The following is a 16,627-nucleotide window of genomic DNA, read 5'->3' on the forward strand; positions in this document are numbered from 1 at the left end:
GACTGGTGCTCCTCATCCAAGGCCTGTTACGTAATATATACTAGTGTGCTATAAGAGGTCAGCAGGCAGCGGGGCCCTGGAAAATTGTGTACAGTAGTTTCAATTAATTTGTCTGAAAATAATTTATTAAACACAAATATATTATTATTCATCTATCTATGCCAGTGATGTAAAGTGAAAGGCAGAACAATAAAATGAAAATTCCATTAGATGCCACAAGGCATAATTAAACCGCATTTCCACCTGTTGGCTCGGATGGCTCGTGCACACATGCACATAAACGCGCGCCACCGCAGAGGTGAATTCATCTTGTGTTCAGATATGAAAGGCAAACATACACGCGGGCTGAAAGGGGGAGGAGCGAGCGAGCGCACGTTAAAAATAACTGGACCTGCACCTTCTAAGATGGTTTTGTCTGGAGTGAGGCTGCTTAGAGTTCAATGAAACCTGACAACTTAATCCCCACGAGATTGAGGCGGCGCCAGAATGATGGCACTCACGTTGGTCTAAAATATTAAAGCTCATTTCCTTTGTGCTTATTAGCATATTAACAAATAAACCGCACATTCTCGATGGCGGGTCAGCAAATGTGGCCTTAAGTTGTTGCAATCCAATCATGAAAAATCATATTTGATTTCATTATCTCTCCAGACTCATGTTCTTCACTCAAGAATGGAGCATTTATCTCTTCTAATGAACAAGAGCGTGTGCTCGCAATTTACAAGGAAATTGATTTTACTTGTACAGTTTTGAAGTTTAGCATTTCATATGGCTTTTGAAGTGTAAAATGTATATTATGGAGCATGTGATAAAAGCACATTTGCAAATGTCAGATTTACCACACTTGAGTAGAGTTGGCAAATCCAGTTCCAGAAAGTAAAAACCCCCTCCACAGTTTGGCTTTAGCCCATAGTGCTAGCTAGCTAGCTAGCTTCGTAGCAGGTAAACGAGCACCATGGGAGCTAGCTAGGGAGCTAGCCAACCAGCACCTGAGGCTAAAGCCAAACTGTGGCGGGGTTTTTACTTTCTGGACCTGGATTTGGCACCTCTGCACTTAAGAATTTAGTCTAAAGATAATATTAAAAACTAGGGATTTTCAATACCACTTTTTTCAGACCTATACTAGTATAAGTACACTACTTGAAGTACTCAATTTTGAGTAATCACCGATAAAGACGCCAAGTACCAATAACACAAGTAGCCTACTCTTGATACATATTATTTCCACACACAAAAAAAACAACCCATAAATAATTTAGGACCTATACATCCCAATATAGTATAGCATTTTACTTTTAAAATCACTTGATTTTAGTGGCAATTTTCTATTCTTCCAATTGGTGGACAACCCTGTTTTCATGGGAAGTAGTTATTGGTTTACCATCATTTTTTGAGGAATTTTATGGGTTAAAAAAAATTAATTAGTGTCCTTTAACACCACAATTTTTATTTTTATTTTTTTTTTATCAATGATCGCCCCTTGGAAAGCCTGTACTGGGGGAATTCCAGTTGCAACGTCCACGTCAAAATTTAGCAGCAATACATTTAATGATAATGCATATATTTGTGGAGACTGGGGTCAAGTTGTATTTTACAATTTTAAAAATGTGCGAAATTTCACAAATGACTTCATGTTTAAGATTAGATAATTCTTAATAAGAAAAAAAATGCACTGAGCTGTCACCAGTGTTTTACAAAGGCAATTATGCCATCTAGTGGCAGAAAAAAATTCCTGAACACAAATCAATATCACACATTTTTTTATAGTACAGTACATCTTTTTAATTTTAACTCAATTGTATGAATTATTATGAAATTATTGTATCGCTGACTAAAAGATGTAGCCATATTTCTATTAGTTTAACATGTTTTTCCCACTTTTATGTTAACAAAACTATGAAAACTTATAAACAAATGAATTGTGTGTTAACTATTGAAGTCATATGATTCATTATGATTTTAAAAATTAATCGCCTGACACCCCTAATGTATATAGAAACAGAAAAACATACTAGAAAATTACCATTAATTTCATGCAATTTTAAGAGAAAATGCAATGTTGGGTTATACGTTGTTATTTTTTAGATTGTTATTTTTTGGGGGGTGGGAGGTATTTGATATAGCAAAAGTAGTAGAGGTATTAGTTCTTGGTATGGATATCGGTGACTGCTCAAGAGTTGAGTATCTGGACTGGTATCTGTCTAGAAAAAAGACAATTCCATATTTAGTTATGCTAATCTGCATATCAAACAAAAATAGTAATATTTGGTGCGGAAAAAACATGGAAGTTAAGTGTATTGCTAGTTAATGCAATAAAATCTTGTAATTTAATGTGCAATATTTACTTCATTTTTATTCTATTTGTTTATATATGGACATATTTTTTATCGTACCTTCAGCAGACACTTTCATAATCACATTTGCATTCTCCTACATGAATATTCATCTGAAGTTAGAATCATGCAAAATGATGATCTTTCTATACCGTACCTCGCGTTTATTAAATCTCACTGCCCTGTTTTGTATTATTTGCTGTTGAAGTGCTTTCATTGTTGGAGTACAATAAGTATATGCTCTTCCCTTTGACTGCAATTAGCTTATGGAGAATTCTTTCTACAGTAATGGCATATACAATTTGCTATGCCTTAACTATCACTTTTACGATTAGACTGCCAAATCGAGAGCTGCTGACCTGCTTTTCATTGTCTATAAATCCTTTTTGTTTCTATTCTATTATGTCAAAGCTAAATTGAAAAGATGTGACCGAGTGTCCTCGCCGCACGTGTTTGTCATAAAACAACGACACTCATAATTACGACTTTGCATACTGGATGACAGTCATTTTCACAGCTAAGAAGTTAAAAACTGCCCCGCCCTGTGGGTGAACATGTTACAGACTGCTGACATGAACCTGCAGTCTCGGGTGTAATGCCCAATAATTGCAGGGTATTTTGTGGATCTCCCATTTTGCAAGGATGATATATAGAAAAACTGCAATCACTGGTCACATAGAGCAGCAGACAAGTCTCGACTACATACCAAGTCCGTCTATCTCTTTCCATTGTGTACATCTGTTACTAATCAGACCGCCACTTATTCTCTTCAGCGCTTAGGTGTAGCTATTGCATCTTATTCAGGTGTTATCCATGTGTTTCCTAACAGCCAGATGATTTGTCTTTAAGTCGCCACCAGGTCAGACAGGATGGCCGCTGAACAACACCCATTTAATCTTTTGACCTAGTCCAGACAAACAAGATTAGACCAGATTGTTGGCCGGGGATACGCTCACCTTGTGTTGTCCACACTTTACTCACATTCGATTTCCCTCTTGCCCTCTCTTCCAAATCCCCGTCGGCCCTTAAAGAAAAGGTCAACAGGGCCCCGCCTCATATTTCATCGGGGAGCACCAGGACTATTTTGGCCAATGAGCCGTTGCAGAAGTACGGGCTATGTTGTATGACGACATGAAATCGGATCTTGAAATACAGGAAGTGATGGCGGGAGTCCATAAACAATAAAGAATGTGAAGTGGTGAACATTCAAAAAATCAGCAGAGGCACTTTATGACTCGCAACTTGCTTAGCTAAAACTTTTGAAAGACTCAACGTGACTTTGACGCACATTACGGTGCCTCAGAGAGACCGTACTTCGCAAGTCTATTACCAATTACTGCCAATATTATTTGGAGTGAGCGAACGAGCAGCCCGACAAAAGTAGCTAGCAAGAACTAGCTGGAGCGGCTAACTGGAGCGGCTAACGGTAGAAGCTAGCAAAAGCAGAGGGAAACAAGCAACAGGAGATCGAATCACGGGACACAAAGACGACCCCAGCTGTGAAAGATACGCGACGGTCGACCCATTTGTTCCGACACTAGCTGCAAGCACTACCAGAAGCTAACTACGTTGGCAAAGTTCTTCTCCGTCGGGTATCCATAGCATAAAGATAGCGGCGAAACATGTCAGCCTCCTCTAGACCGACAGCAAAAAATTCACCTTGATGTGAGAGAACATATTTTTTGCTTATTATTGAAAGTAGTACTGTCTTTTGAATTAATGAATTATTAGTTCACCACAAGATGGCGCTACTACTCCACAACGACCCTGTAAGTTGTTTTTGTAAATGCACTTTGTCTTTACAGTGCCTCATCAAAATAAATATTGCTGACATTTCAATTTGGCCACGTGTGCCTTTATAAATGAAACTACTGTTGGCAAGCACATCCAAAATCTTTTTGTCAATGATGGTACTGAACTCGGGTTTCCCTAACCTACATGATCTTCCCTTTTTGTGTGTGTCTGCAGCCATGTTGTGGAAATGCACTTGTTACAGCATGAACCGCAAAGTGTTTATGTGTTGCACACATTTACCCTTTGTCCCGGCTGCTATGTGTTCTGGTATGCAGCTAAAGGTCGAGCCCCCGGTGGAGAGCGGCCTGGTAGGGGCCCGGCAGGGGCCCAGTCAGGGGGCGCTGGAGCTGAGAAGAAAATTGCAGCAGGAGCAGCCAAGAGCAAAATGACAGTGAAGCATCGCAAGCAACTGTGGAAAGAATACTCGCTATACGAGAGGCGATCATCTCAGCTTTGATTTCAGGGGCTGCTGACGGCGACACGGCTTTGAAGAGCAGCAAGTAACGTGCACACCTTACAACTCTGAGTCACGTGTTATTCCAGAAACGTCTGACTTGTGCAGGCTGTTCCTGAGAATGTTGCAAGTCAGAACAGCTAACACGCACACGTGCACATACACGCACACGAGAGCACAGTAGCTCTCCTGTTGGCATGAAAATGTACTGCATGGTACCAAAAAAAAAAAGAAAAAGAAAAAGGTAATGAATATGGAATAAATGGTATAGGCCGGCATAGCAGAAGTCTTGGAGATGCGTCTGATGGAATGACCATTTCGTGGCAGAAAGTCGATCTAAATTTAAGTGGTCCATAAACAGGCGGTCAAACATTTTAGTAATTTTTCAGACTTTGTTTTTCATACATTTTAGACTTCTCTGCCTTTCTGTCAAATTTCTGACATTTTTGGCAATTTTACAATATTATTGTAATTTTCTGCCTCTCTTCTTTCTTTATTGGACATTTTTGGGGGGAAAAAAATTCTTATTCGTTTTTTGTTTTTTTTACATTTTTTCCTATCTTTTTTGCTATAATTTTTTTTTGTCATTTTTGACAATTTTGTGGACCTTTTATGGTAATTTTTGAGATTTCTTCTTTTGTTTTCAGACATTTTATGGTTGCTATTTGATGTTTTCTCTTCTGCCTTTTAAAAAATATTTTTTCTAACTTTTTGGGCAGTTTTGTGGACATTTTATGGTACTTTTCTGCCTTCTTTTGTTTATGGACATTTTATGGTTACTTTTTGAACATTTTCCTTACTACCTTACTACTATTAAATTCTTTGACATTTTTTGGCAATTTAATGGTTGTCAATTTTCTGCTTTTACTCTTCCTTTTTGGGCATTTTTAGTTTTTTTTTTTTTTTTACTTTTCCATCTACTTTTCATCTCTTTTTCTTAAAAAGTAAAATTTCTTGGGGAAGATTTAATTATTCATTTAAAAAAAGAGAAAAAAAGAAAATCTAAATCATTAATTCATCTAAAGATTTTTTTCAATAAAAAATAAATAAAAATTTACTTTTTAAATTTGTATTTGTTTATTTATTGACTAAAGAGCCATATGTGGCTCCAGACCCACAGGTTGCAGACCAATGGACCAACCAGCAACGATGGTACGTTAGCAGTAGTGATGGGAAAACGAAGCTTCATGAAGCACTTGTGATATTTTTTGACTCCCCTAGATGGTGCTCTGGGTTTAAATATAAACTTCATGCTTCATGAAGCTTCATTTTCCCATCACTAGTTAGCAGAAAGGCTTTGCAATTTGTCGTATCACGCGCCCCTCTGAATTGAATTCATAAAATATCACACTATTGTGTAGCTGACACAACTACTACCATCCCACCCACACACCCAGTGGAAACAAACCAAATCAGGTTTTGATTGTGAGCTGAACTGAAGCGTACCATTTGGTGGAAAAGTGAGTTACATCATCCAAAATAAATGTGGTCAAACACTTTTTCCTTACACCCTTTCTGTTGTTGACTCCCTGCAGAATTTTGTGCTTGGGTGGCTGCCATTTGTTACGCAATATCTCTTCACATCTGTGACCTCCTTCTCCGAAGAATCCACATTGTTGAAATATGGGCTAGTGGAACACTTTGAAGGTTACCTTGAGCCCGTGAGCTGGTTGGGAATCTGCCAGCTATGTCGTTTTCTCCTCATCGCTTAAAAATCAAGGTTACTTTTGTTCTCTTGTGTTTTGTGTCGTGCATGTGCTTGTAGTGTGACAACAAGAGCAGAAAAAAAGAGGCCAGGAAACAACCCCACCCCTCTATCTATCTCTAATCCATATGTGCAACACAAAAGGCTCACACATTCATAAACGTGTGTATGCGTGTGCGTATGGATGTTGTGCGTCATGGAAGTTGCCTCCCCCGTGTGATATGTATATGAATGAATGGCCTTTACACAGCCAGCTACTCCTCCCCGGGAACTCCATGAATGCACTTTCCACAAATAGAGCATGACTTGCTTGAATGCATCGGCCGCAGGTTTCCAACAAGGCCGAATGTGACAAGCTGACCAGTCTCTCCTTTTTGCGATTGTTTGTGTGTTTTCAAAAGGCGCGCGTGTGTTCATCAATGACTTCAAAATGTGTGCGCATGTCGTCGGTGAGTGAGCCATGCAAAGGCAGGGCCGTCAAGAGAAGTGCAGGGTAGTGTGACGCAAGCAACAATGAGTCAGACGGACACGAAGCCTGAATCATAGCACTGTTTCTTCTCCAGCAGGTCGGACGGATAACTGTACCATGTGCATATTCGCGGCTGGACGCACGACTTCCTGCAAAAGTCATTAACAGCGACGTTCGCGTCGAAAGCAACATCATATTGATCAAGCTTTCAAATCCAAATATCATGTCGTTGAACTGGTGTTGATGTAGGCTGTAACCATAGCAACCCCAAACCTGTCATCCAAGACGAGCGGCACACCATATGTCCATGTTACGTTTTCACGGTTTCCAGCACAAGCGCAACAAACCCCATCAAGAACAAGGAATATTTTCATTTCAAGTATGCTTCCATTGTTCTTGCTCTTATGTAACATCGCTACAGAGAAGATTAGCATGCTGTAAGTGTGAGGAGAACATAGCCAACTGGGGGGGGGGGGGGGGGGGGGGATTCGTTGTCTCAGCCCCAGATCCATTTATTCATCAATTAATCCATTCCCTATGGGTCATTCCAGAATTGGAGGACATTTTCTACACTCCTATGTCATTTGAAATAATCCATGCACAAAGTAGGAAAATGTACTTTTGTTTTATGTAAATGACAGTATTTTTTAGATCAAATCTACCAGTATTTATTGTGAAAGTGATTCCTAATATTATAGTAGTAGCTCTAAAACATGCGTTAAAATCAATTTAAAATCATCTTTAAAAAATTACAATTAAAATTAAATATTTTTTAATTGTTAAAGCATTTTGTTTATAATTATGTTCTAAAGTTCTCCCAAGAAAAAAGTAAGCTTTGTGACTCAGCAGAAATAACATCATCGCGCTAACTGCTGTGAACATGGGTCAACCTACAAGTAATCTAGTCTATTTTTCACATTTTTTAAGCCAATTTCAGCCATAACAGATTGTTTTCCTCAAACCAATGCAACCCTGTTATTCAGATTATCAGAAAATGACATATTAAAATCAGTTAGTCTTTTTCTAAGTCTGTTCTTGACGAGTTAGCATAGAAGCTAACAAATATAGCATGCGCAAAAACTCAGTGACATTGATTTGCAGCAATATTACTGTAATTATACTAAAATTAAATCTGCTTTCAACTAAAAATAAACACTTGTTGGTTGATTACAAAAGGATATATTCAGCAATATTTTTAAAATATGTTTCTCGGGTGCTTGGTTATCTTTAACATGGTTTGGCCAAAAAGCTAAATATATGATAGGACAAACAAAATATATCATATGGTTGACATTTGAGCAAGACGAATCAAACTACTGTATTTGACGGTTTATTATTATTATTATTATTATTATTATTATTATTATTATTATTGCGAGTACGTTCAAATGCTGACGGGTTTGCACGCTCACAACCTTATCTAGGTCTTATCATTAAAGCGCATTATAGCATCTTTATGTTTTCTGTCCCCATGTACAACCATCCAGGCTATTCTACTGCACTCCCAGAAGTGTCCACAGGGCGGCGCTGAAACCTGTTCATCTGGATGGCAGCCGAGTGAAAACTGTACCAAAGTGTTGCCTAATGCTCTGTCACGCCAGTGTGTGTGTGTGTGGGGGGGGGGGGGGGGTGCTACTATTGAGGTCCTATTTGAACACAGATAAGAAAGCAACCTTGTGAGATTGTTTCGAGCAAAGTACCTGCCTGCCATGTTGTTTCTCGAAATGCACAGCTGTACAGTTATGCAAGCATGAGCCATGGTATTCGTGCACCGGGTAGAAATAAAACATTAGCAGTGCTCTAAACTACTTGCAGACGTGGTGAAGGAACATTATATGCACATGTTCACACACCCAGACAGAGATAGGTGGCAGATGCGAAGAAAGAAAGGTCACCGAGTGCGTTGTGTAATTGTCTGCTTCCAGCATTTGCTGCATTGTTCACATCGCCATGTAAATCATTGAAATTTCCTTTGGAATGAGAACAATGTCCCGCTCCTCAATCCTTTTTTTTTTTTTTCTCATTTACTTCTTTATCATGAAACACACATGTACACACACAAATGTGCACAGCATTGCACCAAGTTTGTATTCAAAAGTCTGCCTTCACTCAAATGGAAAAATACACAAACAATCCTCCCTGGTGGAGGTAATAATGCTTGTTATCAGACAAAAGCCTGGTCCTTCTCTTCTTACGAGATGTTTCTCCAAGCTGTCAGTGCTGCTGATGACGGATACGCAATCCTATTATCCCTGCCCGAACTAATCCTCCTGCAGAGATGTACTTTACACACTTATGGACTCACTCATTTCACACCTATGAATGACAACGGAAGGTGACAACTATCTCAACTAATAAGGCAAGGAAATATGTCAGATATGCAGGATACACTTCTGCTGGGCTTAGAGGGCATCAAGAAGAACATCCTGCATGGCGGGACTGGAGAAATCCCCAAATTCATCACTGGGGCAAAGGTTTGGTCTATTTGGCTTTATTCTCTGTGTTAATTATACTTGGGCAGTTGAGGATTAATTCAATTAATCGTTTATTTATTTATTTACATTCTTGGAGAGGTTGGTCGTATACAAATGATGCTCTAACTTCAGAAATTCTGTTTTTATTTTGCAAGATCAAGCCCATATGGGCAGTTGATGTTGCTGCATTTCACATTGAAGCCAGTAGAGGGTGACACAGTACCAGAAAAGTCTATTCATTTGGCACACTATTTTAGATTAATTACAATAAATAGTAGTGAATAGAAACAGGTATTTGTTTCCAGACGAGTGATTAAAAAAAAAAGAAAAAAGAGGCTGCTTCTTTGTATTGTGAAATTTATTTACAGCATATAATAGTTTTTTACAAAATATTTTTTTATTTAATCAACCTCATTCAAAACAGAATTAAAAAAATAATAATACTTGGGGTTGGAAAAGTCAAGCAGAAATTCAGTTTTTATTTTGCAAGATCAATCCCAAATGGGCAGTTGATGTTGCTGCATTTCACATTAACGCCAGTAGAGGGTAACACAGTACCAGAAAAATCCCTTCATTTGGCACATTATTTTAGATTAATTATAATAAATAGTAGTGAATAGAAACAGGTAAGAGATGCTGCTTCTTTGTATTGTGAAATTTATTTACAGTATATAATAGCTTTTTACAAAATATATTTTTAATTTAATCAACCTCATTCAAAACAGAATAAATACAAAAAAATCTTAAAAATTGGGGTTGGAAAAGTCAAGCAAAAGTGCGTTGTTGCAGGAATATCGATAATCACCAAACATTTGAAGTTTTGTTTGAAACATGAAGCTGTTTATTTATACAACAAATCTAAACATTTTCCTCCACTGCATTCTCTTTTCTCTTGAGTCACGACACGGGTTGTTGTAGGTTGATCATAAAATACTGCACATGCGCGCACACGAGAGCGGAGTTACTTTCATGTGTGAGCGAGGCTTTTGTAACGCCACCTTCTTGCACAACAGAAATAACTTGGCAGAGTTTTTTTTCACTTTCCTTGGCTGTTATACAACCATTTGCTGGCCTGTTAAATAACCATGTTCATATGTGATGTAACATATTTGCCACTTGCACATCGGCTCACTTAACATTAATGTCATGGCTTGGTGCTTAATTGTTTTGGTCCAGGTGACCTTTGACTTCCGCACCACACTGTGTGATGCTGAGCGCACGGTGATCGACGATAGCAAAGCTGTGGGCACGCCCATGGAGATCGTGATCGGCAACATGTTCAAACTGGACGTCTGGGAGACGCTGCTGGCCTCCATGAGGATCGGCGAGGTGGCCGAGTTCTGGTGCGACATCATTGTGAGTAGAAGAAGAAACAATACAGTACTCGTGTTTTTATCCATCTCTGGGGGCGGCCATTACGACGCTTGCTGTCGATTGAAATTGTCGTCATAGTTGCTCAGGTAGCGACCAATCATCGCTCAGCTCTTTTCTGAGTTTGGTCATGTGATATTTGCAATCTGAGCGGTGATTGGGCGCTACCTGAGCAACTGTGATATAATTTTCAGTAGACGGCATGTTACAAAATGGCCGCCCCCTGGGATGAGTAAAAATGGGGGGATTTTGCAGCTCAAGATTTGTGGGGCTGCAAAAACATATTATTGTAAAGACATTTTAATACACTGTGTAAAATTACAAATAAAAAATAAAACACTACATTTTGCTACATATCTATTTAAGTACCTAGTGTTACAGTTACAAGTTAATGTATATTCTAAAAAGAGATACCTCTTTAACTCATGTTGACATTACGTTGGGTTATTATTCATTCAATATTCACTCAATAAAATAATAATGCTTTATGTTTATCCGAGTGGTTTCCTCTTCCTGTCACTGTCTTGTGCAAACTTCCAAAATATGTGCCATGTCTTGTGAAGAACATTTTTGGCTGGGGGCGTAATGTGATCATGTGCGCACATGTAAGTGTGTGCATGTGGATGGATGCATGTGTGTGTGTGTGTGACAGAGAGAGAGAGAGGGGGGGTTCTGTCATTAATCTGCAGCAGTCTCACTTTTGCCTAATCGGCTCGGATTCCTGCTGACTCAGCACTACTGCCATTCCTCCGCTCTGTTTAGATGTGAAGCGGCTCAGAGTGTTTAGTCCCTCCTCTGGCCGACTCACAACACACACACATAGCACACAATACTTTTTAGAGGGCACTCAGTGAAATGTGAGGAAATTGTGTTTCCCAATGATTCTAGGAGCTAAGGGTGATGGCAAGTAGTTTTATAGACCTCTATGATGATTTACATATATGGACTTGCCCGGACGCTCTCTGCTATAGCATGAATGCAAAATGGCTGCCACGTCCTGGTACTTGAGATCACAGATTCCTCTGGTGCGTTGCAAAAAAAGAAAGAAAAAAAGGCAGCTTGAGTGACAAATAAGATACATTTGTAAAAATAAGTAAGTAAATAAATAAATAAAGGAACTCTTCAGATACTAAATTAAAAAATGTAATCATTTTACTTGTAAGATAAAGGTGAAGATATGTTTTTGTTTTCCGATTGGTAACGAAATGGCTGCAACATCCTGGTACTTCAGATCACTAATTTCTCTGGTGTATTGCAAAAAATATATTATAATAATAATCAAGCAGTTTGAGTGACAAAAAAAAATAAAACAAAATTATATAGATAAGTAAATAAATATATACATACGTACATGAAAAAATTAATTAATTAAAATACATTTAAAAAAATGTAAACATCAGGACATTTCATTTGGTGAAGATATGTTTTAAAAAATGTAAAATATGTTTTAAAAAATCATTTATTTTTCTCCAATTGATAACGTCTGACGTAATACTTGTATTAGTAAGTTGAATTGATTTTCAAAATGAAATTCCATGTGGTATTGATCAAATGATATGAATTTATCAGGGGTTTTCTTAACACATGAAGTCCTTTAAGGGTCACTTAAGGGTTAAAGTTGATTTGAAAAAAAATTTGCCCAAAGGCCATTATTACATTTAACAAGCGTTACATCAAGGGCGCCTGTTCACTTACCTCTGTAATAGGTGTGATAGGCCCGAATTAAGGAGGATGTACATTACCGCCATAAAGGATTACACCGGCAAATACATTCCGTTGCTGCTCATAGTGAGGCTCATTCAACTGTCACATTTACAAGCAATTCACTTTTTCAATGTGATGCATTCTCCTCCGAAGCACACCGGCGTGTACCCGCTGGTGTCCAAGAGCATGCGACGCATCGCAGAAGGCAAAGACCCGGTGGACTGGCACATTCGCACATGCGGCATGGCCAACATGTTTGCTTACCACAGTCTGGGGTACGACGACCTGGATGAGCTGATGAAGGAGCCCAAGCCGCTCTTCTTCATCCTGGAACTGCTCAAGGTTGGACCCGAAGCAAAATTGGCGAGGGGAACCTGAGTCGGCCTAGTGAGGGATGTGAATGTGCGGCAGGTGCTGCAGCCCAGTGAGTACAACAGGGAGTCGTGGGCTCTGAACGACGAGGAGAGGCTGAGGGTGGTGCCCGTGCTGCATGGTCAAGGGAACAAGCTCTTCAAGCAGGGACGCTACCAAGATGCCACGCTCAAATACAAAGAAGCCATCATCTGCATCAAGAACGTGCAGACCAAGGTGAGCGTCGCAGACAACTCGTTGTGCAGGCCTCCATGGCGCGAGAGGTGACTTGAGTTTGGCCAGGGGTCAGCAACCTGCGGCTCAGGAGCCACATGTGGCCCTTTAGACCCTTTCCTGTGGCTCCTTATGGATCGCTTAAGCAACGAATCGAAATTAATGTTTTCTTTCTCGTAATTGTTTCTAGAGATCCACATGGAAATTCATATTTTTTTACATATTTATATATATTTTTTTTTTTAGACAAAATATTCATTTACATTTAAAAAATAAATTAAGAATTAAATATTTCAAAAAATGTCAAAGTCCAAAATTTTCAGTTTTCAGAAAACGAGAGAGTTTTTAAAATAACCTAAAAATGTAAAAAAAAAAAGTGACCATAAAATGTTAAAAAACAAAAGAAGAAAGGCTGAAAATTAGCATATAATGTGTCTGGAATTGCTAAAAAGGTCAGAAAATTGATTAAATAAAACGCAGAAAGGAAAACGTTTTATACTATAAAATGAAAAGAAGAAATCTGGAAAATTACCATAAAATGTACACAAAATTGCACAAAAAAAGTCAGCTTTAAAAAGTAACTATACAATGTCCAAATACAAAAGAAAACCCCCCTGAAAATTACCATAAAATGTCCACAAAATTGCCAAAAATATCAGAAATTGTTTTGAGAAAATAAAGGAAAGAAAATGTTCAAAACGTAACCATGAAATGTTCCAAACCAAAAGAAGAAATCCTTATTAAAAAAAAGACCATAAATTGTCCACAATTTTGCCAAAAATGTCAGAAAATTTATAGCAAAAAAAGGCAGATTTTTTTTTTAATAGCCATAAAATGTCCCAAAAAAGGAAGAGGCAGAAAATTAACATATGTCCATAAAATTGCCAAAAATGTCAGAAATTTGACAAAGGCAGAAAAGCCTAAAAATGTGTGAAGAACGAAGTATGAAAACAATGACAAAAACAATATACATATATATATATATATATATATATATATATATATATGGAACACTTTGCCTAGCCCCCCCCCCCAAAAAAAGTTATAGTATAAAAATTATAGTAAAATAATTTTTTTGTTGTCTGGTCCTTTACCATTGCAAATTGACGGCATTTTGTTGTATTTTTTTTCCTGCCTTTTTTTTTTTTTTTTACAGTGTACATGGGCTAGGCAAAGTGTTTCATTAGCACTTCAGTAGTGCACGTGAGAGGTAATCCTTACTTAGGTCCCTGGTGGTCCCACACACCAGACATAGCATGCGACATGTTTGTGTTAGGAGAAAGCGTGGGAAGCGCCATGGCTGAAGCTGGAGAAGATGGCCCACACGTTAACGCTCAACTACTGCCAGTGTCTTCTACGCATGGAGGAGTACTATGAGGTCATCGAGCACACCAGTGACATCATTAACCAACACCCAGGTTAGACACAAACACACAATCATGCACACACAGATCACACCAAGGAGAATGGAACATTAAGCTCCATTAGTCACATTCCATAAATGTGATATATGAGAAACTGCTGCGGTTATATTAGAATTTATCCAGCTCTTTACCAGCTGGGAAGGATTTCACAGAGTGTGAAATGTCTTCTTTTTCTTTTTTTTTATGAGAGCCCTAAGTGAATTTTTCATGCTTCTGTAAAGGTCCGAGCCAATGAAAGCTCTGGTGCCACAATTTTACATCCTCCTGAGTCACGCTCTTGTTCTGAAATGAATTTTCAACTTCTCCATGCTAATTGGATTAGCCGGACCTCACAAGTATTAAGAAAGCTCTCAAGGAGAACCTGTTTGAACTACAAACTTCGAACTTCTTCTATCTGTAAGATAACCACAGCTAGAATTAAGACTCACAATAAATGTCACATAAAAAGCCAAAGAAAAAGCAAAACTCATGCTCAGAGTTTACCCTTTGACATTTGTTAAAAAATGTCTAGGTTTTTATACTCTTGTTAGCAGAAGTGGAAACATTTTTTAAACTAATAGAAATAGGTTCAATGAGTTTTTGCCGTCTATAGCCGTCAATGGCAGTGAATGACACCCCTAATAACAAGTAATGTTTTTTTATTTGGTGCTGTCATTTATAACATACATCGGAGGACATATTGTAATTAATTTACATTTGTCATTTTAATTTTTTACGTAAAACATCAACACAAATAGACTAGTGCAGATTTCGAGTCGAATTGTTCCCATAAAAACGCCACGGTGAGCAAGTAGTTCTTTCTTAACATCATCAATATTCTTCAGGCAACATTCCCCTTTACATTTGCTGTAACATCATTTTGAAATTGGCCATTAAATATGATTTTAGTTCCCATTATGGCTGCACAAGTAATGACTCCTCATAAAGCAGCAAGATATCAGTAAATGCACAGAGCAGCGTTGTAAATGACTCAAGGGCTGTTTCTAGTCATAAATGTGTTGCCGTTTGTTTATAAGCAACAATGACACCTATAAAAGCAGTTTTTTGTTGGTCCCCCAGGCATCGTGAAGGCCTTCTACCTGCGTGGGAAGGCCCATCTCGAGGTGTGGAACGAGGCCGAGGCCAGGCAGGACTTCAGCAAGGTTTTGGATCTGAATCCAGCCATGAAAAAGGCTGTCAAGAAGGAACTGGCGGTGCTGAGCATGCGCATGGAGGAGAAGAATGAGGAGGACAGGAACAAGTACAAGGGCATGTTTTGAACTGATTGCGATGTGCAAGACAGTTTGCAAACGTTTTATCACATTGGATATGACTTTTTTGTTGAATTGCTTTTGTTTATTATTATTATTTAAGTCACTGTGACAATTCGCACGCTTTTTTTTTTTTTAACAATTCGCGCACTTTTTTGGGCTTGCACAAGGAAAAAAACGTCATAGCCGTCTGATTGAAAGTAATCCTGCGTCCTTCCACTAGATGTCGCTCAATCCACATGCACAGTCTCGTCGGGGATGCTGCAAGGAGTCACGAATCCAGGCTGCAGCACAACTTCATGAGCAGCCCAGAGGCTCGTAAAATGAAATCATGTGGGCTGTAGCTACTGGTTGTCTCTGTCTAGTCACCGCCTTCGACAAGAAGCGTGTTGTCGATTGTAGTTAAACAAGCGCCTCTATTTATTCTCGTAGTTTTGTAGCGGTAAATGGTACTACATAATCCTCGTGTATAATGCAGCTCGACAACACTGCAACAAACAATAAGAAAAATTATTTAAACGAATGCCATTACTTACGGTGTTAATCAAAAGTTGTCTTTATGTTAAGGGAATCCTCACTGAGATGGCCACAGTAAATGCCGAGGTCTATTGATAAAGGAAATCAATGGGCGTGGAAATGTACAGTGGATTTAACATGGAACGTCCTACCCGGCACTAGGCATAAGAATGATCTACCTACAATATGCAAATTGTCTAAAAGTGTCGCTTTCTGATTCAAGCAAGCATTGTATTTCGGCTATATAGGGTGTGTGCTGATGATTTATGACATGGGAAGATTGTGCCACTGGTACATGAACGGAAAGTAAATTCTGCATAGCAGCACAAAGCCTTCCATAAAACACCGGTGCTGATGTTGGGAAAGGGAGGGGAGGAGGGTGTGTGAATGTGTGTGTGTTTATGTGTGTAGGGACTCCCTCAATCAACATCAGCAGCATCAAGTTCGACAGAGAGATACAAAATCCTGGTAGATGTAAGGAAGTAACGCCTTCAAAATAAAACGAAAGTCTAGGTTTTGAAGACAGTTGAACAGATGCTTGACTAAAT

General features: G+C 38.6%; 1 protein-coding gene across 1 annotated transcript; it reads left to right on the forward strand.

The window, feature by feature from the left end:
* The first annotated feature begins 9,041 nt into the window (after positions 1-9,041).
* aipl1 (aryl hydrocarbon receptor interacting protein-like 1) lies at positions 9,042-16,272 on the forward strand. The gene is made up of 6 exons (XM_086080408.1): positions 9,042-9,229; positions 10,406-10,585; positions 12,458-12,646; positions 12,716-12,892; positions 14,166-14,307; positions 15,373-16,272. Exons 1-6 carry the CDS (start codon positions 9,125-9,127, stop codon positions 15,570-15,572), a joined length of 993 nt encoding a protein of 330 aa, XP_085936534.1. The 5' UTR covers positions 9,042-9,124; the 3' UTR covers positions 15,573-16,272.
* Positions 16,273-16,627: the final 355 nt, after the last annotated feature.

This window comes from Leptonotus elevatus, chromosome 7 (genome assembly GCF_054856555.1).
Source record: "Leptonotus elevatus isolate MCC_2025b chromosome 7, RoL_Lele_1.0, whole genome shotgun sequence".
Taxonomy (NCBI): domain Eukaryota; kingdom Metazoa; phylum Chordata; class Actinopteri; order Syngnathiformes; family Syngnathidae; genus Leptonotus; species Leptonotus elevatus.

Excerpts from the sequence above, each read along its gene's own strand:
- aipl1 (XM_086080408.1), top strand. The coding sequence starts at position 9,125 with ATGTCAGATATGCAGGATACACTTCTGCTGGGCTTAGAGGGCATCAAG. Across the intron at positions 10,586-12,457 it reads AGTTCTGGTGCGACATCATT|CACACCGGCGTGTACCCGCT; the intron begins GTGAGTAGAAGA and ends TCTCCTCCGAAG. Across the intron at positions 12,893-14,165 it reads TCAAGAACGTGCAGACCAAG|GAGAAAGCGTGGGAAGCGCC; the intron begins GTGAGCGTCGCA and ends TGTTTGTGTTAG.